This window comes from Tetrao urogallus, assembly GCF_951394365.1.
Source record: "Tetrao urogallus genome assembly, chromosome: 2".
Taxonomy (NCBI): Eukaryota; Metazoa; Chordata; class Aves; order Galliformes; family Phasianidae; genus Tetrao; species Tetrao urogallus.
Genome location: NC_136814.1, coordinates 44,767,324 through 44,787,888, shown reverse-complemented (window position 1 = coordinate 44,787,888; position 20,565 = coordinate 44,767,324). Strand labels below are relative to the sequence as shown.

At 37.9% G+C, this 20,565-nt stretch overlaps 1 protein-coding gene across 1 annotated transcript in view; it reads left to right on the top strand.

Moving 5' to 3' along the window:
- The window catches only part of IGF2R (insulin like growth factor 2 receptor), a gene marked incomplete at both ends in the record, with an annotated part of 52,529 nt that overhangs the window by 13,435 nt on the left and 18,529 nt on the right, over positions 1–20,565 (top strand). The window contains 24 exons of the mRNA XM_079550682.1: positions 477–575; positions 964–1,093; positions 2,225–2,345; positions 3,641–3,752; positions 5,065–5,227; positions 5,398–5,578; positions 6,397–6,500; positions 6,880–7,044; positions 7,336–7,476; positions 7,832–7,978; positions 8,823–8,954; positions 9,360–9,507; positions 10,379–10,556; positions 11,156–11,271; positions 11,560–11,722; positions 12,485–12,664; positions 13,476–13,577; positions 14,740–14,841; positions 15,504–15,678; positions 16,925–17,092; positions 17,619–17,762; positions 18,361–18,539; positions 18,886–18,973; positions 20,182–20,388. Of these exons, the coding sequence (XP_079406808.1) occupies positions 477–575; positions 964–1,093; positions 2,225–2,345; positions 3,641–3,752; positions 5,065–5,227; positions 5,398–5,578; positions 6,397–6,500; positions 6,880–7,044; positions 7,336–7,476; positions 7,832–7,978; positions 8,823–8,954; positions 9,360–9,507; positions 10,379–10,556; positions 11,156–11,271; positions 11,560–11,722; positions 12,485–12,664; positions 13,476–13,577; positions 14,740–14,841; positions 15,504–15,678; positions 16,925–17,092; positions 17,619–17,762; positions 18,361–18,539; positions 18,886–18,973; positions 20,182–20,388 (3,445 nt within the window). The remainder of the gene's footprint in view (positions 1–476; positions 576–963; positions 1,094–2,224; positions 2,346–3,640; positions 3,753–5,064; positions 5,228–5,397; positions 5,579–6,396; positions 6,501–6,879; positions 7,045–7,335; positions 7,477–7,831; positions 7,979–8,822; positions 8,955–9,359; positions 9,508–10,378; positions 10,557–11,155; positions 11,272–11,559; positions 11,723–12,484; positions 12,665–13,475; positions 13,578–14,739; positions 14,842–15,503; positions 15,679–16,924; positions 17,093–17,618; positions 17,763–18,360; positions 18,540–18,885; positions 18,974–20,181; positions 20,389–20,565) is intronic.

Sequence of the window (20,565 nt, the reverse complement as noted above, 5' to 3'; positions counted from 1 at the left end):
CTTTCTGTGTAGCTGAAGAATTTGCTAATTGGCCTTCTTTGTGGGATGAAAGATAAAGAAATGGTAAACTGCACATTGCCTTGCTGTTCATTTCTTTATAGACTCTTATTTTAGTGTTTTCGTTTTTAGTAGTTGATGCTGGTGCTCCTGCCAATAGCAGTTGGCATTGTGAGCGCTTCTGAAAGATACAGTACAATTACTGCATGTTAGGATTGGCACATGTTAATTGAGAGCTTACATACGCAGAGTGAGAAGGATTTTGGCAGTCTGCATTTTGCTGCTTTTACCAACAAAACTGCTGAAAACATACAACCCAATGGTCTTGCTATTAACAAGAATGCATGTTTTTGATTTGTGGCATATATTTGTAGTTTTTAATGGTGACTGTGTGTATACATGTATGTGTGTGAGTGTGTGTATACATATAAAATGGAAGTCTGTTTTTCAAGTAATTAACTTTTTTCTCCTTTAAATAGGGTACCCCTGAATTTGTAACAGCAACAGAGTGTGTGCACTATTTTGAGTGGAGGACCTTTGTTGCTTGCAAGAAAAACTTGTTTAAACCTGTGAAAGAGGTAATCTATGTACTGTCCATACGGAAGTTACTTGTCACACTTCTAGTAATTTTACTTTACCAACCCTCCTACTCAGACAAATCCCAACAACCTCAACAAACTTCTTCATAGGCATATAAAACAGCTGTTGGAGGTTGGTGGAGCTGAGGATTTTAAGCAGCTCTTTGCCCTTTTTTGTTATCTCTGTGGCTTATAGTAAAACTCCTGTGAAAGCTGGAGCAGAACAGATTAACTTTGGGTGCTTTGTTTAGCATATCTAGCTTTACATCTGTCTGAAAGTACTTCAAGAAGTAAAAGCCTTTTCCATTTATTGAAGTAGTTCTATAAATGCCTGCTCATAACTTCTCTACCTCATTAACATGAGTTATATGTAACTTTTTCCTTTTAGGTGCCTTGTTATGTATTTGATGAAGATTTGAAGAAACATGACTTGAGTCCTCTCATCAAAGTTCCAGGATACTACTTGGTGGATGATTCTGATGATGATTCCTTGTTTATAAACATCTGCAGAGACATAGGTGTGAACACCTGCTTGTTTTACCTGTCAGTATGTACATTTCTACCAGTATGGTAGCTTTCCAGTTGAGGCTGTCAAGTGACCAAATACTAGTGTTTTAGAAGCTGTGCTTCTGTTTCAGAACTATTTCTGATGATTTGAAGGCTGCTTTGTGTGAAGTTGCATCTTGCATTCTTTAACTATTGAGCTGTTTAGAGATACTCCTCTTCTGAAAGGGTGGGGACTGTTAGAGACGTTTACTTAAGCTCTTCCACTGGAGCTGGTCTTGCAGCTGCTTCTGTTTGCTGCCAGATAAGACCCAAATAGTTTACAGTACTTCTTGTGCTCTGAATTTATTACTTGCTTTGGGTTCCCATTCAAGCTGCTGCTTTGTTTCAGTTGAATATCCTGTGGTGCAGCTAAAATGGCATTGAGGTGCTTTGGTAAGTAGTAGCAACTAGCTAGCACTTTCATGTCAGTTGGGAGTTACATGTGTAAGAAATTAAAATAGCAAAAGCGTTCCTTTGAATCTTGCTGAAAATGCTAGTTTAGTTGTATATTTGCACTGATTTTTTTCTTAATCTGCACAATTAAATTTATATTTTGTGCCCATATCAAGAAGTTTTATATAATACTTCCAGTTTTAGTAGCAGGTCTGTTTTATTCAAAATAAAACCAACACAACAAAAAAAACCCAACAAACACAACACCAAAAAAATGTCTGCAACTTTGCTCACAGCTTTGAATAAGGTAATTAGTAAGAAACAAAGGAGGAGAAAAAATCCTTTCTAGGTAGAAGGGGTTACTGATTCCTTGGAATTATTTCATTGTTGTGGAGGGTGTGTGGGGGGAGTAAGTAGTTAAAACACTTTAGAAAGTGTAAAGAAAGTTAATCCAACTGCTGTATGAGCAACTGGAAACTAACTGCAGCAAGGAAGTTGTACTTGCTGTCCTAAACAAGAAAGCATGAGCTTCCCCCCATTGAATATCACAAGCATTTCAGATTTTGTTTGCCAGTTTCATGTTCTTGATGTAATCTATTTTAAAAGCATCTTCAGAAAGAGGTAAAACGGTGAGCCTGCAAATAGAATGGCAAAGTACTCTGTAGAGCTGAGCCTAGATGCTGAATCTCATTTTCTGTGTTCTGTAACAGGAAGGTCAAGTGGAGAAACCATAAACTGCCCTGCTGGCAGCGCAGCGTGCTTGATACATGAAGGTCGTGCATATGATGTTGGTCGTCCACAGGCTCAGCTGAAACGTCATGACAAAGACAGGTGATTGATTTATCTAATGGTACTTCTGTGAACCAGTTAGTCATCTGGATGGAATAAAACATTCACTTCCAGAAGAGTCACGTTGCCATTGATGCAAGTTCAGTGTTGAGGCATTGGCAGAGGCTATTACTTCAAATACTGGGAGAACAGTCTTTTTGTAGATGTTCCATTTTACTGTCATAATGGAACAGATTTCTGCCTTCTCAGACTCCTCCTTACAAAATTGCATAGTTCAGAGAAGCCAAGCGAAAGTAGTGTTCTACCTCTCCAAGCAGAGGAATGAATTTTAACTCTGTCTGCCTAATGTATGAGGCTGAAGGGTAACTGTACTTGTGAATAGTAGAAACTTATATTGATGCTGACTCTGTTCTTGTTGCTGCATTTTTATGTTGTAAGTGTAGCTAAAAATAAAATAAAATGAAAAAAATCTCATGTTATTTGTGAGATCTAACATGGTCATATCTGAGCCTAACCAAAACAAACCAGAGTTTATAACAAAGAGACCAAAGTCTCTAGTCTTTCAGTGATGTGGCTCTTCATTTTTTGAGGGAGAAGTCATTGTGTGCCCTGAATCAAACTAGGGTCGCCTGGAAAAGGAGTAACGTGATTGGGTATATCTGAATCCTATGATATAGAGAGGCCAGTTGGAGGTGCAGCTAAGCTGGAGCCAGATAGTTGCTCCTCCTGAAGCTGTTTTCTGCCTGTTAGGTTGCACAGATCAGGTGCGCTTGCTTGGGAGGTTGTATGGGTTTCCTTGCCTTCTTGGTCAAGTCAACTTTTCATTTGTCTTTTCGTCAGTTGCTGTGCTTCCTTGTCCTATTCCCACCTTGTCTGATCCATCCCAGTTGTCTTGCTACTGTCAACAAGCTAAGGAGTTTGCCACACTCTCAATTCTGGGAGCTGGATGGAAAGAAATTTTAAATATGGAGTTAGCAATGTGGCAAAAGATTACTGTATTTTACTTCCAAAGTGGCAGAGCTGTTTATTGCACCTGCTCTTCAGCAGTCTGAGAAGAAAGCTATTTTTATAACTATCAGTCACGCTCCTACTCCTGTATGCTCCCTGTCTTGTAACTTGTCATCTTAACTGCTGTGTGGAAGGATGCTATGTTAAATAATTCTGGGACTCTCTTAGTAGTTACTTGCTGAACTCTTAAGATGAAGTAAGGACACCTGTAAAATTAACTTTCAGAAGTGGGACTGTTTTGATGTATTCTGCAGAGGATAAATGTTACTCCTGGAGTATTCTTTTATGTATTGTTTTGGTTTTTTTGATTTGCCTTTCTCTTTTTCTAGGCTGATTCTGAGTTATGAGAGAACGTACAATGATGAAAAACTGAATTTCTGCTTAGGCCATAACCCAGCAGTAACAATCACTTTTGTTTGCCCATCTAAGAGAGGAGAAGAGGTAATTTTGCTGTTTTAGTTTGTGTTAAATGGTTGTTCTCTAACTCCTGTTGTTCATTATCTTTTATTGAGAGCTAAAGGGAACAGAAAATTCTTCAGTTTTGCAGCTTGTGGAGAGTGTAGGATGCTCAAAATAAAATACTCTGCAGAAAAACTGTCTTCTGAAACTTGAAACAAGAACTCGTGTTTTGATGTATTTAGTTGTCCTATTCTGGGTTAATTTTTTTTCTCTAAGAAGGGGATGGAATTGTTACAGTGTTAATCCTAGGCACAGAAGTCTTATTGGCTGAGGGTGTTTTCATCCTCAGTGAGGCTGGACATGCTTATAAAGAAACAAGTTACATACGAACAACTATTAGCCTGACCTTCCTCAGGGAAAAAAACTAGCAACTGTATTTAGTGGAAGTTTATCACTTGCTAAGCGGGCTAATGAACTCCTTTTACTTTAGTCTATAGTGTTAAGCAATGTTTTGGCAGTACTGTATCATTACATTGTTAGAGGTGATGCCAGGTAACTTCAGCAACCTGCACCCCTCTAGCTGGACCAGAGTGGATATATTGTTAGTGCTCTGCTGCTTGATGCTGTGATGCTTTTGGTTGTAGGGTTATGAAGGAGAAACTCTTACCCTGCTAACTTTGAATTTCATGTTTTCATACCGTACAACCTAGATAGGTACCATGTATCTTACTCGTGACTGAAGAAGCAGACCATAGAGATTTCTCTACTGACACTTTGTAATACCTCAGCATAGCTATGAGCATGCAGTATGAGTGGTATTACTGACCTTATAACTGTGTTGTAACTTTTCTCATGCTTACCTGTGTATTTGCCTGTTCTAGTTTTATGAATTGGAGAGTTTTTAAATATTTCACTTCTGCAGGAAGTAGTACAAAAATATTTCACTACCTGACATCTGTTAAGTGTTGGCTAAAGAATTCTGTTCCTTTAATCAGGATGAAAGTTGCTATAACAGTCCACTATTTAAGGCTGCTTTGCCTTTGAAGGATTGCTTGATCTCTGTTCTTGTCTTCACGGAATCCCCTTAGACAAATACAGTCCAAGCTGTTGTCAGCAGTTGTAGCTCTGTATTCTCTGCTTTTGCCAACGTGTTCAGGCATCTGCTAATGTCTGATGCTTTGCTTCTGTTTAGGCTTTCAGTAGTTTGTCACATAATTAATGAGAGGCCAGAGACAGCATTTGCAGATCTTAGGCAGTTTGTAGATGAAACTAGTCATTACAAGTCTTAAATGACTATAATGCTGTCAATATATCTCTAGATTTATAATTGCAGTTTTGATCCTTTTTGTGTCAGAGTGCAGGTCCCAAACTCACAGCAAAAACAAATTGCCGGTATGAAGTTGAATGGGTTACTGAGTATGCCTGTCACAGGGATTACCTGGAAAGTAAGAACTGTCTTCTGACTAATGAGCAACATGATGTCTCCATTGACTTGAAACCACTTACTCTATCTCCAGGTAAACTCACTATTCTTATTTTCAGTGTGTGCTACTACTAATTGGTTTTCTGGTTTGATGTGTAGAGTTAAGGAAAAATATCCTCTCTAGATACTTCAGTCATATCTGACCAGTAAATTTTTTTTTAATGTCTGGAACATTTTTCCTTTTTTTCTTTCTTAATTATTTAGATTATGTTACACCATATGTAGCCAAAGATGATAAAGAGGAGTATTATTATTACTTGAATGTATGTGGGAGAACTGGTGCAGGTAACTGCAAGGACAGCACAAGATATGCTTCAGCTTGCCAAGTAAAATCTTCGACTAACCAGAATAAGGTGACAGGAAGATTTGAGAACCAGACTCTAAGGTGTGTAAAATGCTTGCCGGGCTCTTCAGCTCTGCTGAGTTGTCTGAATGACTGATCTTTGTTTCCTACTTTGGTGCCCTTGTTTGTCATGTAAGAAACATTGGATATGGAATGCAAGTATTTTTGCTCACTGTTGTATATAAAAACATTAATGGTGTATTGCCAAGGTGGGGAAGAAACTTCACTGACTTTATCAGAGCTGCAAACTGTGCTTCTTTTTGCCCTTCTCAAGTTTTGCGTGCAGTGTGACATTAGGGTTTGATATTTAGAAGTTGTCGTCAACAAAAGAGCATCTCTAGCTCATTTGCAGGAGCATGAGTTAATTGTACTCAAGACTACTGGAATCTGCAATTTAGCATGTTTTTCTTTTTTAAGAACTTCAGGATTCCCGAGTGGCATACTGGAATAATAGCAAACCAGAAGTAATTCTTGTAGGTGTAATTTTCTATTCTGTCTGTATGCATGTGGCTGACCTGTGGGAGCTATTCTCTAGAGAGTATGACTTCTTCCACCTGCAAAAATAGCCATGAAATAAACTAATATGAAGAAACATTCCACTAAAGCTGGGGTAGCTTTAGAGTATTTTTGAACCTGTGTGCAAATCTCATGAAAAGTAGATAAAAGTCTATGACTTGAAGCCTGTATTGCAGTAGGAATGCCAATATTAGCGTTGAACAACCAACTGTATTCCTCCTAGAGTGAAATGTTGTGGTGTTTTTTTTTTGTTTTTTTTTTTTTTTAAATGGTTTCTGTTGCATGGAGAGCAGTGTGACTGTGTTTGATCCTATGTCTCCATCTAAAACTGACTTTTCACTCAGATATTCTGATGGGGATCTCACTTTAATTTATCCAAATGGGGATGCGTGTAGCTCCGGCTTTCAGAGAATGACTGTCATAAACTTTGAGTGCAATGAAACAGCAGGTGAGTGTGATGAGCTGTGATCACTCTGCTCTGAGTTTGAGCTTGCTAGTAGACCTTGTGTTAAAAGGAATGCATGCTTTGAGCTACAGTTAATGCAAAAAAATACTGTTAGAGTAAGCACTTAATTCTGTGTGGCAGGATTGTTTTGTGCTGTGCAGTAGCACTGATTTTTAATTTGCATTCAGTTGTCAAGAATGTTAAGTCATGAAAGGACCTTGTTTCTATTTTGGTTTTTTTTTGTCTATAAACTCTTAGCTAAGAAAGCTTGTTGCACAGGAACTGTGATTTTTCTATCCTTGCTAATTTTCTAGTGTTCTTGCTTTTCTCCTCTTTCCCCCACTGGAAAGCTTACTTCTGTTTATCTGTTATCAATATTAAGGTAATGAGGGTAGAGGAAATCCTGTGTTTACTGGTGAAGTGGACTGCACCTATTTCTTTACTTGGCATACAAAATATGCGTGTGTTAAAGAAAGAGAAGATCTTCTTTGCAGAGTTGCTGATAAGAAAAAGCACTACGATTTGTCACCTCTGGTCCGCAGTTCAGGTATGGCAGTGAAAACTAGCTTTCAGTTACTTATGTTCTGGATTTATATGCCATGTGTCATAGTAATTCCTTAGTTGAACAGTAATCAAATTTCACTCTTCTTAGTGTTTTTCTGGGACACATCAATCCCTTCTTCTCAAACTAAGTAAGCACCTTAGGAAAGTAAACGTATATTTAAAGACAATTGGGATGGTTGATTTTTTTTTTTTTTCTATATGATAAAAGGCTTTCTAGGGTGCAGAGGATGGAAAGATTAAACTAGATGACATGTTCATAATGACTGTATTTTAGAATCGGCCCAGAACTGGGAAGCTGTGGACAGTAATCTTTCAGAGGAAGGGCGGAAGCGTTATTATATCAATGTCTGCCATAAAGTGCTGAAGAGAGGAGGAGCTTCCAGCTGCCCAGATGATGCTGCTATTTGTTCTGTAGGTGAGTCCTTTTTTGCTTTTCTTTAAGATACTGAAGGTTTTGCATATTCTCTGTAAAGCAGCTGCTCTGAGTGTTTCCAGTTGCTTGAGGAAAAAAGTTGGGAGCGTATTTTCATTGTTCTTCTAAAGACTGTAGAAGACATGATATTAGTAGACTTTTCTGTAACTAAAGAATATTGTGCTCTCTTCCATGATTTGTAGTATAGTTTTGGGAAGGTTTAAAAAAACAAACAAACAAACCACCAAACAACAAAAACCCTGCAGTTTTATACTTAGTCTTTCCATTTGTCTGGCTAATACTTTCTTAGTGTAAAATGCTTTCTGGGGGGGGAAAAGTGACTTTCTTGTCTCTGTAGATCAGGAAAAAAACAGCAAGAATCTTGGAACATTCGTTTCTCCACCTAAGAAAGTTGGAGAAAATATTGAACTTACCTATTCGAATGGAGATAGCTGTGGTGTTAACAAAAAAATCAAAACTGTCATCACTCTTATATGCAGACCAGGTAAGGCCCTGTTCTTTGATCCACTTAAACTGGAGGTCATCTTGTATTCCTAGGCATGAGTACTAAATAAAGTGTATGTTTCTAATTTTCTTGTATACAAAAGGAGAAGAAATGTGGCTTGTTTGCCAGGATAATAGTAACAAATGCTTTTATGTTTTATATAAGTACTCTTTAAAGACTCTTGAGCAATCTCTTAAGCTGAGATTCTATCAAACAAAATGCAAGTGTAAGTGATTAAAGGAAACACCTGGAAACCATAGAAAAAGGCACCTTCTATTTCCAGATTGTATTGGTGGAAAAGACTTGATTTTTGAAATGCAGTTGTATACTTTAACAGTCTTTTCTAGTAAATATATTTTGTCTCTAAAATGCTTGTAGTGTATAGAAAACTGAAGCATTTGCATGACTTTTTAATATTGCTCATCTCCATGTAATAGCCCGGGAGGGAAATAGGAATCTTGGATTTTTGTACCTCAGCGTGAGGAAGATAACTTTTCCAAGTATGCTGGTCATCTGGTCATGCCCTAGTTCCTGATAAAGCTATTGCTTCTGTAGCAAAGCTCCAGCTTTGCAAATAAAAGGAAACTTCCTCTGGAAGTGTGAGATATACTGTTCAGTCTGTTCCTGAGTACCATCTTCCTCTTCTTGGCTAAGCTCGAGGAGGAACAGGGTGCAAGGAACTTGTGTAAAGCATTTCTGATTCTGTGTGGTTCTCGTTTTTAGAGGAGAGGCACTTAAGCTATTAACTCTAGTCTGATGTTGGGAAGGAGTCTATTGCTAGCCTTAAACTCAGTTATTCTGACTGTACTGTGTGCAGTTTAACACATTGCTCTTATGATACCAGGTGATCTAGAAAGTGCTCCGATCCTGATTTCTGAGGGTGAATGTTCATTTTCTTTTGACTGGTATACTGCTGCTGCGTGTGTCCTGTCTAAAACGGAAGGAGATAACTGTCAAGTCTCTGATCCTCAGGCAGGTAGGTTAATTATCTATGTGTTGGCTACATTTAAAGGTCTTGAGGAAAGAAATTGTCATCACACTTAGTCTTCCTGCTGTGCAAAACTGGAGTGAGTTCAGTGCAAGTCTAAGTACCTTTAACACTTTAGCACAGCCGTTTTAACTGCATATGTATGGAAAACAGCATGAGCTTTGATACTCTGCTAGTGTATGTGGGAGAGTGGGTGTTATTTGACTGTAGTAATTTTTTGTGTAGGAAACATGTTTTGTATTTGAACTTGTGCCTTTCTGGAACAATTACATGAATGGAGACATGTTCATGGTGATCATGTCTGTATGTAACAACTGGCTGTGTAACCAGTAGAACTGAGATCTGACAGATGGCAGGAAAAAATTGAACTCATTGCTTTTTCTTCCATGTTAGGCTTCTCTTTTGATTTATCACCCCTGACCAAGAAAAATGGGCACTACACAGTTAACACTGCAGAATATTTGTTCTACCTAAACATCTGTGGCAGTTTGCCTGATGATTTGTGTCGCACACAATCAGCAGCATGCCAGGTAACACAAGGGTGAGTAACTAATTTTCTAGCCTGTAATAGATTTCCTGTTGTGTGATGTGTGGTCTGGGTAACAATTTGCATTTAAAATTATTATTGCTCTACTAGAACTCAGGGAGTTTGCATATAAAACATGTAAAATAGCATGTGGTAGTGCAGTAGTTAGGCTTCCAGCTATTTCAAGCAAAGTGCACATGTGATCTTGCTTGCATTTAGCTTTTGAAACTGAGAGTGTTCATTACTCCTTCAGATATGAGTTTTTTTTGGGTGGTCTTATGGGAAGCTGGTTGTTAGACTCAATGATCCTTGTGGGATCCTTCCAACTCAGGCTATGCAGAATTCACTGCAGGCACTAAAACTACACTTCATGGGAAGATGAGCTAAATCTGACAGGGCTAGCATTAAGTTAGAGTAAAGAAAGCCTCCTAGACCAAACTTGGACTTTGAGCTAAGAGCGTGTGAATGTAATTGCTGTCAACAAGTGGGAAGACTTGCTGTTGTGCAGTCCTAAATCTTCTGTCCTTGGGTAATTGCATGGAACTAAACTGAGCTTAATATTTAAAATACGTAGTTTGAACATACGAATTTCCTGTCACTGCTTTAGAGAATGCAGGATTAGTGTGTTAGATATCTTAATTAAGGTATGGTTTCCTTTCCAAAGGTCACCTATTCATGTTTTAAGTTTCCTCTTGGTGGCACTCTTTATCCTAGTTATCCTAGCGCACTTTGTCTAATCAGTATAACTTAATCCTTTTTATCTTATTATGGAATTTTCTATGAACATACCTATGTGCCTATTGTTTGGAATACTTCTCTTTAAAATAATTAAATTTTAATTTGGTTCAGTCCCAAAGCCTGTGCTTTTTCTTTTTTTTTTTTTTAGAAAGGATCAGTATTGGAGTCTTGGACTACCTAATTCCAGACTTTCGTATTATGATGGTCTGATTCAGTTGACCTACAAAAATGGTACTGCTTATAACAACGAGAAGAAAACACAGCGATCTACCCTTATAACTTTCCTGTGTGATCGTCAGGCTGGAATAGGTCAGCCTGAATATCAGGTAAGAAGTTACGTATGAAAAAAGGAAGTTTCTCTGTCCGTAGATCTTGGTAATAACCACTGTTAGGCTATTGCAGAAGAGATTTGTGGATGGAGATTGATGGATGCAAATACCCACATCTATAAAGCAAGCTGATAAAGGAGGCAGTTAGTTCTCTTGGTGTATCTGTCAGTGTCTGTAAAACCTGTTTTGCCTAGTGAACAGTAAGCTGTTGACCTTTGTCAGGGTACTCTTGCCTTGCTATTCTCTAGTTTCTAGTAGTTAGAAGTGCTTTCCATCCTCTTATGTTTCTAGTCAAAAGAACAAATGTAAATATTTTCAGCTGAAGAAGTAACAAGTACTGGGACTGTCCTGTAACATAGCAGTTATATTGTTCTGGTTCTGTTTTTTCTGGTGTGGGATTTTTTTTGAAGTATTTCTGGTGTTACAGCAGGGAAATAATGACAGGATCAACATGGAGACAAACAGAACACAAATCAATCTGAGAAAATATATCATCCAAACTAAAGGGAAATAAGCTTAACATAAAAAGGAGTATCCTTGATTCAAGTAGTAGTCTGTATGAAAGCATCAATTGACTTTTTTTTTTTTTTTTGTAGGTAGAAGACAACTATACCTACAACTTCAGATGGTACACTGAATATGCCTGTCCTGAAATGCCACTGGAGTGCATCGTGACAGATCCCAACACTATGGACCAGTATGACTTGTCAAGGTAAAAGAAAGAGCCTCTGTGTAAGCTTAGCTGTTCTAGGTTTGTGTTCTGGCTTATACCTTGGCACTGCATGATGTTGGCTTTGTATATAGGTGGCATTAGAAAAGTCATCTGTTGTAACAATGTGAACTGTAAGTATCCTGAAATGTAGGTATTTCATCTAGTGTATTGACTTATTTCCCAAGATACAAGCTGACTCTTTGATTTTTACTGTCAGTCTCTATTGAGACCGATAAAGCAAAATCAATAACATGTATTCTTAACATAAAACTTTCTCTTTCTACCCAGCTTAGTAAGATCAGAGAAGAGAGGTGAAAATTGGTATGCCATGGATAATTCAGGACCAAATGAGCGCAAAAAGTACTACATAAATGTCTGCCGACCTCTACTTGCTGTTCCAGGATGTGACCGACGAGCATCTGTGTGTCAGATGGCATATCGGCACGATCATGTGAGTAGCCCTTCCATCCATCCCAGCTCAGAGGTGATTTGCCAGGTGATTAAAATAAAGGGGTCTACAAGATGAACGCATGAATTTTTACTCCTTGCTACAACATACAGTGGTATCTGGGGTATATATGATTCTTCCTTTGTTCTATTTTAAAAGCAGACAGGCTGTTCTTTGTCATGTATGCTGCTGCAGGCTCAAAGACTAGTAGCATTATTTTAGGAACATTCTATTCTGGATATTGTCTTGCATAAGGCTTGCATTGGAGTATTTGCCACTCTGCTCTTAATGTTTAGGCTTTTGAATAGGTTAGTCAGAAGTTGCCAAGACAAAAAGGATGCTGGTAGTGTTCTACTTACGAAGCGACTTTTAAGCTTTGCTGATCATGCACACATGCAAGGTCAACTCTAAGAATGGCTTCAGCATAGTTTTAAACAACTGTACAGATTACGCTGTATTTATTGCCACATGAGATTATCGGGCTTCCTGAACTTCTAAGCTGTGTAGCTGATGTGATGGGGCAGTTGTTTTGAGGCAAAATAGGCACCTTATCATAAAATAACTGGTTTGTAGCACTTATGTTTTAAAGATGTGGACCTATATATTTTTTCTACTGCTTCATATTTGAGAGATTTCTAGGTTTGAGTTGTGAATGCAATGGAGAGTACCTTCTGTATGCAAGATTATTGATTTTTTTTTTTCATTAGATATTTTAAGAAATATCCTTTTGAATACAAAATTGCTGACAGTTTTCTTTATTTCTAGGGTTCTTACTACGAAGTTACATCTATCAGCAATCTTGGTGTTGCCAGCAAAGAACTGGTAGTTGAAAGACTTGGTCACATTCTTCTAACGTATGCAAATGGCTCTGTATGCATCAATGCTGACGGAGAGAGAACTTCTTATAACACCACCATTCACTTTGTGTGTTCCAGGGGCACTCTTGTAAGGACAAATCATCATTCAGTTGTTTTATCATAGTAGATTTTCTGTCACATAACACCACATAACAAGAAGCTACCTGAAAATTTATAGCATGTAAGATTTGTGACTAAGGGAGGCAACTTGAGGGCTTACCTTTATTTTTTTTGCATCTCTGCTTTAAATTGGGTATGTATTTTACTGGATTCTGAAACTGAGTATTTTATCATAAACAAGAACTAGTTAAAAGCTAATAACCCTTGTGGGGAACTGATGTTTCAGACTAGTGTAATTAGCATGAAAAAGTACCTTTTATAGTTAAAGACATTGCAGAACATCTTAAGAGGAAGAATCTTGAAAATGCATTTTTAGACTGAGCTTCTGCATCTCTGCAGCTTGATTCTACGTGAGCTCAATTCTATAGAACTTCTACTGATACAGGTGTACATGTTAAAGTTCAGACTCTACTGGTGAGCGGGGGACACTAGTGAAGTTTGCCTAAGACTTTTCCTGTTAGCTTGTGAATCTGCAAGTTTTGATTCTTTACTTTAGTGGTCTTCCCAAGAGAGATGGTGAAAACCCTGGGCTTAGAGCAGTTATGAGCTACTTTAGTTTTGTATGAAAGCACTGAAATAAAGTTATTTCAGTTTTGTCAGCCAACAGTATTTTATAGTGCTAGATTTTTGTTTATAATCTACTATACCATATATCCCAAACCCCCTAGGGCTGAGGGCCATTGGTAGGCTACTTTTAAAGCAGAATCTCACAAACGTGTGAAGGTCTTGGCTGTTACTTTTTACTTGATTCTGGTCTTCTGTCCGCAATTCATTTCCAGAATAGCAGCCCCCGGTTTATATCTATTCAAGAATGTGTGGTTACATTCCTGTGGGAAACTGAAGCTGCTTGTCCAGTTAAGGAAACAAAAGATGATTCTCAGGTAAGAAAAGCAAAATTCATGGTCTCACAGAATTGCAGGAGTTGGAAGGGACCTCAAGAAATCAAGTACAACCCTCCTGATAAAGCAGGTTGCCTATAATTGGTCACACAGGTGGGAAGCGATCATATAGGGACTGGATGTCTCCACAGAAGGAGACTTCCCAACCTCTCTGGGCAACCTGTTCCAGTGTTCTGACACCCTTATTGTAAAGAAGTTCTTCTGCATGTTAGTATGGAGCTTCCTATGTAGAAGTTCTAGGCCATTACATTTCTTTTAGTGCTACACACCACTGGTAAGAACCTGGCCTCATCCATTGGCCTCCCATCTTCCTTTAGATATTTATAAATGTTTATCAGATCCCCTCCTAATCTTCTTTTCCCCAGGCTGAACAGACCCAGGTTACTCAGCCTTTCCTCATGTGGGAAATGTTTGAGGCCCCTTATCTTTGTGGTCCTCCACTGGATTTCTTTTAGGAGTTTTTTTTTTTTTTAACAGGGCTGCCTATAACTGAGCCCAACGGTCGAAATATAGCCTCACCAGGGCAGAGTATTTTTTTTTTTTCTAGTACTTGCTGCATTTTCATTACTCTAGGAGAAAACTTGCAGTGAAATAAGAAGTTCATCATGGTGGAACTTTGTGCCATCTTACTGTTTTCTTGAAGCGTGCACAAAGTATGTAACTTTGGATAAAAGTGTTCCAGAGCTCACTTAAAGAGCAACTTGGAGGACATAGGCTGCTAGTAAAGTTGAGAGCTTTTTTAAGTATTATCCTTTTATTCTTGTTTGTGTATAGCTAATCAAATTAGGATCACTTTGTACAATGAGCCACACAGTTCCTGTTTTACAAGTCTTAAAATATCACGTTAGTGTACAACTACTTTCAATTAAAACGTTTGCTCTAGCTAACCTGATAAATAACATGGATTAATTTGCACTTTCTGGCATTTGACCAATGTCAATAGACAACTGTGCAAAAGAATTAAATAAAAAGTTGCTACTACCAAAGCTGTAATCTAATTGTCCAAATTAAGTTGCTGCTTGGTTCACAGGATAGATATACGTGTGAATCATTTCTTTGGCTCTCTGAGCAAGGTAGAAATAGAATGTTAAACAAAAACAAAAATGCAGAGGTAGAGAATAATACTGTTATAATTCTTTTACAGTCCTGCTCTGTGCGAGATCCAGACAGTGGATTTTTGTTCAATCTGCAGCCATTAGCTACAGAGAAGGGCTATACAACCACTGGCATTGGGAAGACCTACTTGGTAAGGATTTTGACTGTACAATCTGTTGCTTATGGGTTCTGCTGTTGCTTTTTTTTTTTTTTCTTCAGGTCATACTTAGTGAGTTACAACTTTTACTTTACCCTCTTGTGAGATTTAAGTTGGCAGAAGAGCATTGTACTGAAGAGAAGAATAGAAGATAAATTGATTCATCATTCAAAATAGTATTTAAATAATATTTTGTTGTATAGCAAAGCTTAAAAACTAGTCATGCTGTAGAGGCACCTCTATGCTTTGCATGGCTAGCTATATACTCAGTTGTATAGTACTGGTTTATTTACTAATGCAAAAAACGGGCAGTGTAACCCTATGAGTGATTCAGTTTATCCATGTCGGTCTTCTTAATGTGCTTTATTTGTCTCTTTAGTTTCAGGCTATCCACAGATAGTATCATAGGGTTTTTGGCTAGCTAAATCCACATCCTGTTCTTCCAGTGGGGTGAATTTGTAGACCCTGAGGGTGTTGCTCCTCTGTACATAGTTGTCTTGCAGTTCAGAAGTGATGGGCATTTTAAGAAGTATGATATAACTTCAAAAATCAGGCTTTAACAAGATAATTTCACTGATGCAGAAAGACTACTTTTGAGTCTAACTTTCCTGAACCAGTTAACATTATGTACACCTGTATGTTTTTAAAAATTCTAGCTAAACATTTGTGGGCCTATGCCAGAATGTGGTAAAATCAATGGAAAACCAGCTGCTGGATGTGAAGCGGACAATCTGACATCAGTGAGGATGGTAGAATTGGATAAAACTCTTTATCTGTCTAGTGAAGGGTTTCTAACTCTTACCTACAGAGGTCGTCTTCTTGTTGAATCAGGTGAGTTCAGGAAATGTGCAGTGCAGTTTGTCACTAATATTGTACTTTGTCTTCATTTCACACTTTGTGTAAGTTTAATGGGTTTAATTCTAATCACTAATGCTGGGTTTAATGCTAGAACTTAAGTGGCTTAGCTCATATGAGCGTCTCATGTGAGAAATCAAACCATGCTATATAATTATAGTTCAGTTTTCAAAAGTAAATGTGCACTTCAAAACTGAAAATGGACAAACTACAGTGCAAGATGTTTTTCCCCTTACTGAGTGGATGAAAAATACCTTCCCTTAGAAAGGGAAATAGGTAGTTAAATAGAGAAAGCAAGCAAAATGAGCTCTGATCTTAAGTGAAATTATTGCTTTAGAGATTATTCACAAAACCAAGGCTTAAGGTATTTTAATGAAAAATGACCTTTCAAGTATCTTACACTGTTCTTAGGAGTTCCTTGAATAAGTGCTCTAGTATCTCATGTGTACCTGCCACGTGAATTTTAGTTTGTTTCTCAAGTAAGACTAATGAGAAGAGGTAAAACCCGTAAGCTAAGTACAAGCTCTCCAACTGTACTGAAACTGAGTCTTGAGGGAGGTATAGAGCATCTTAAATGTTTTTTTTTCAGGATAGTATTTAGGGTTAAGATGCTGCTAAAATGTTGATCTCTGTACAAATTACTATGGTTATGTTATTTTCCACAGCCGTGGAAGTGATTGAGCTACCATTTATTTCACTGTGAGAGCTTCTACCATTTTGTTTGCTTTAGGATACAATAATGACAAATATTCTCCCTACTAATACTTATGGGCTGTGGAGAAGCCCATAATTATGTGTTGCTTATAAAGCATCAGTGTTCTTTGTTCTCTAGTTATTACACAACTTAAAGAACTGCTCCTTGTGTGATGTAATCTAGGAGTTACTGGTACAATGGATTTGATGTTTTATAGGCTTTCTGTTTCCATAAATCTGTCAAAGATGTGGGAAGTACAGTTCAGTGAATGTAATTAAGCTCTTTAGAATGCGTCTGTGTTCTATTCTCTATTTTGCAATGTTGTCAGTGACTGCTATGAATTTTAGGACAGTTATCTAAAGACGGTGGGGTTTTTTTGTCATTCAGAAAATGTAAAAACAGAAGGTAGTGTTGCCCTTGAAGCAGTTTAACAGGAAGCTGTTAGAAAATCTTAAAGTCAAGTGTTACCTGCTGCTGCTTCACTGGAGAATATTAAATTGAAGTTGAAGCTAAGTGTTTGTTTTACAGGAAAATCAGACACGTTCACGGTGACTTTCATTTGTAATGATTCGTATCCTGGAGAGCTTAAGTTTGTGCGTGAAGAGATCAACAGTAGGCTGAACATTCATGATACTTTCTTTGAGTTTCACACAGCTCTGGCCTGTGCTCCTGCTCCTGTAGACTGCCAGGTTACAGGTAAGTATGTACCTGAGATTCAGGTTGGCTCTGTGCAGTAATTATTAGAAGGATTAACTAATCACCACAGGCTTTTATGGAGGAGGCCATTTAGATAAAGATTTAAGGATGCCTGGTCTGAGTAAGTCAGTACTTGAGATCTTCATAAAGGTGGAGAGGGAGAACTAATCTGTTTGAAGCAGGTTGAAGGGGAAGGAAGCTAATGTGAAAAATAGGTGTCACTTCAGTCTAACTGAAGAAAATGGGTTAATTTTGTATTGTCTCCAGAGAAAATGAAGCTGTGAATTAAAGTAGCTACTTGTGGTAACTAAACTGCTCATAATCAAGGGAACTCTGTTTTTTTCATTCAGTATAGTTGCTTCTTCATGCAAGGAGTACCCTTTCTCAGTGGGTATCCAGTATGATTCTGAACAACCCTTTGAATTATCTGGATTTATCAATGAAATGTATTGTCTGAAACTCAGTGCTGTTGCACCTATCTTAGCAGGTCTTCCAGTTTTTACTGTATGTGCCTCATATCTTCCAGATGCTGCTGGTAATGAGTATGACTTAAGTGATCTGAGCAAAGAGAATGAACCATGGGTTGCTATAGATACTTCAAAGAATGCGAAGAAGCGAACGTTTTTCTTGAATGTTTGCAAGCCTTTGCCTTTTGTGCCTGGATGCCCTGGTAAGCCAAGTGGCCAACACTACTTGACTTTCTGAGTTCTTATGCCAGACCTTCTATGCAGAGTTATTTAAAAAAGATTACTTAAATCCTGCCTGTTAAGTTGCTGAACTTGACATACCTCACCTAAGTCTGTGCAAGGCTGTAAAAGTACTACAGAGCTCTCAGACTGAGAGCAGTCTTGATACTAAACAGGGCTCTTGCACTGAGATTTGTAGGGAGGCATTTGGGGTAAATGTTTTAAGAGCAGTATTTACAAGTATCTTTTCTTTTAAAAAGGCAAGCTAAAAGTTGATGCCTCTTATCTGAATGAATTCTGAATTTCTAGCAAGTTTCTTTAATCTAAGTAACAGATCAGTACAGTTTTAAAAATTCCAGTGAATGCAGGACTGTGACTTACTTTCTATTTCAAAGCCTTTAGGCAAACAATGTCTTTGCATTCATAAAAATGCATCTGCTGTGTTATGCTTTGGGCATTTGAACCATTCTGAGTGCTTGAAGCTCTCTTCAAACTACTGCATTATTTTGTCTTATGATCAATAAAGGTAACTAGCTGACAGAGCTTTGTACTAAACTGAAGTTTTCTTTTGCTTTCCTGTAGGTGGTGCCATAGGATCCTGTGTGAAATATGCTGATAAAAGCAAGAACCTTGGAGTCATTCAGATAAATCCACAGGCTGCTACTGATGGGTCACTTAGCATTACTTACTTGAACGGTGATATGTGTAAAGATAAGCAACGCTACTCTACACGTATAATATTCCAGTGCGATCAAACAATGGTAATTTGCTATGCTGATAGCTGCTAGTAAAGACTTGAGCTTGGACTTTCAACATAGACACTTTACTATTTTTTTTGTAATGGAGAGATTGGTTCTAAAAGGCAGTGTCTTGTATAGAGGCTTTTTCTCTTGTTTCTCCTTTCAACTACTTCCTGGAGTTTTTGTGCACAACAATGGTCTCTGAATTTCTGAGCCACCAATAGCAGCTTTGTGCAAAAAGGGTACTGAAGTTTGATAGAAGTGTCTTTAGACTATGCAACTGCAATAAAGGGTTATCTCTTGTATGTTTTGGGACTTGCAATATAGTTGTTCATACATCTCCTTCATACAACTTATTTTTCTGTAGGGATCACCAGTTTTGGAGCAAGAAGATGTCTGTGAGTTTGTATTTGTTTGGAGAACCTTGGCAGCCTGTCCTGTTCACAAAGCAGAAGGTAACTGTAGTTAAGCTTCAAAATATAGAACAGATCTGTACAAGAAGCAAATACCTAGTGAAGCTATATTTGTTTTTTTTTGACCTGCAAATATTTCAGTGATAGATGCTGACTTTTGTGTTGAAGTCCCTTTGGAGCCTAGGTCCAGCCCAGAAATACCTAAAGTGCAATTTAGGGTGATAATTAAATGGACTCTTGTATTTGGAGGAAAAAAACATGCAAGAATGTTCTCTGACCAAATCATAGTGCTATCTCAATCACAGTGAGACTTGCTTGTGTCGTGCAAATATTGGTGCTAGATTTAATGAGTGTGATTGATCCTGTGTCTGTCAAGGCATCCTCCCTGAAAAGTGGAAAGTGTTGTGAAAGTGACTCTTAGTAGATGATGGTGGAGAGACCAGAGAGGACAATATGAGTTTACAGTTGACTTAGGACACGCAAGTAGGAATTGAGTTTTAGTTCTGGTAGTCAATTGGCTCTTAGAAAGCTGAACATGCAGATATCTTCTGTCTTTACAGGCTTTGTTTTATAACTTGCAGATAATGCCTTGTATAATATTCAGACTTTTGGTGAAGTACCTGTTTGCAGCTGTACTAGACGCAATTGACACTGTCAGTTACCTACATGTGGTGCAAGCGGAATGCTTGCTAAGATGCTGCTCTGTCATATGCAATTACTGTGCAGGATACAGTTGACAAGAGTCATGACTTTGAAGGGAGAGAAACTTGTGTCGTCATGTCTCTGTACCAACTTGTTAGGGGATTAATGAAAAAACAGTAATCATATGACACTAGTGACCGCTAGAATTCAATCAGCAATAATACTATGAATTTTCTGTCCACTGGTTACACCCATGAAGCTGGAACTTCCTCAAACCTCTTATCTTCATAGACCTTAATATTTCCTGAAGCTGTAACAATTCCTATACTGATTATTTACTAACTCTGCAGACCTCATAACTTTCAAGGAAAATGCAAGACTGACATCTATGACAACTTTTGCTTCAGCCTTGACCTTACTGTTCTTTCCAGACAATTAAGCAAGGACTTGGTATGTGTGGTTCTGCCCATAACCTTCTATAGTGAAGGAAGAGCATGTAAGGACAGCTTCAGATGGTTTTTGAAATATAGTGTAGCACTTACATTTTGTGTTAGTGGTAATTATGGCTCACAGATATTGTATTTTAAATTTCTAACTTTCCTTTAAAGGAGAGGATTGCCAGGTGAAAGATCCAAGATATGGTCATGTTTACAATCTCAAGCCACTTTCTAATAAAGACATAAAAGTGAGTACAGATGAATATGACTATTACTTCAGAGTTTGTGGAGAAATAACAAAACAGTGCAAACCAGAGGCCCGTTCTGTGTCGTCATGTCAAGTAAAGAAGATGGACAATGCCTTCAGAAAAGTAGCAGGTATGGCACTTGATTGAAAGGAACTTGAAGAGTGAAAGAATAGTAAGAGCTATTAATTTATCACATAGTGGCTTCAGTTATATGCTGGTTCATCCTGTGTGTTTTGTAAGGTAAAATACCCTACCGCTTCTACTTCATGTGCGAGTAAAATCTATGTATAAAGAGAGAGAGTGAGAA